This window comes from Halyomorpha halys, unplaced genomic scaffold (genome assembly GCF_000696795.3).
Source record: "Halyomorpha halys isolate HHAL.00 unplaced genomic scaffold, Hhal_1.1 Scaffold84.1, whole genome shotgun sequence".
Lineage (NCBI taxonomy): Eukaryota > Metazoa > Arthropoda > Insecta > Hemiptera > Pentatomidae > Halyomorpha > Halyomorpha halys.
The window spans coordinates 69,383-69,934 of record NW_027110155.1 but is presented as its reverse complement, the minus strand read 5'-3'; the positions used below and the strand labels follow the sequence as shown (position 1 = coordinate 69,934).

The 552-nt window shown below is 33.2% G+C and overlaps 1 protein-coding gene across 1 annotated transcript in view; it reads left to right on the top strand.

Moving 5' to 3' along the window:
* LOC136795982 (zinc finger protein 85-like) overlaps positions 1-552 on the top strand; it is a gene marked incomplete at its 5' end in the record, with an annotated part of 2,706 nt that overhangs the window by 1,267 nt on the left and 887 nt on the right. Inside the window, 2 exon segments of the mRNA XM_067048285.1 lie at positions 9-389; positions 392-514. Of these exon segments, the coding sequence (XP_066904386.1) occupies positions 9-389; positions 392-514 (504 nt within the window).

Below are 552 nucleotides of genomic sequence, written 5' to 3'. Positions count from 1 at the left end.
TTGTGAGCTTTGTGATAAAAGATTTACACAGTCTAGCAAATTGACTAAACATAAAAGAACTCATACTGGAGAAAATCCCTAAGTTTGTGAGATTTGCAATAAAAGATGTACGAAACCTTATAGCTCGACTGTACATAAAAGAACTCATACTGGAGAAAAGCACTATGTTTGTGAGCTTTGTGATAAAAGATTTACACAGTCTAGCCACTTGACTGTACATAAATGAAAACATACTGGAGACAAGCCCTATGTTTGTGAGCTTTGCAAAAGATTTACTATGTCTAGTGACTTGACTAGACATAAAAGAACTCATAGTTGAGACAAGCCCTAAGTTTGTGAGATATGCAATAAAAGATTTACATAAACTAATAACTTGACCCTACATAAACGAAACATACTGGAGAAAAACCATATGTTTGTGAGCTTTGTGATAAAAGATTTACACTATCTAATAGCTTGACTAAACATAAAAGAACTCATACTGGAGAGGACTCATACATAGGGCTTTATGTTTGTGAACTTTGCAATAAAAGATTTACGAATGAAATGACA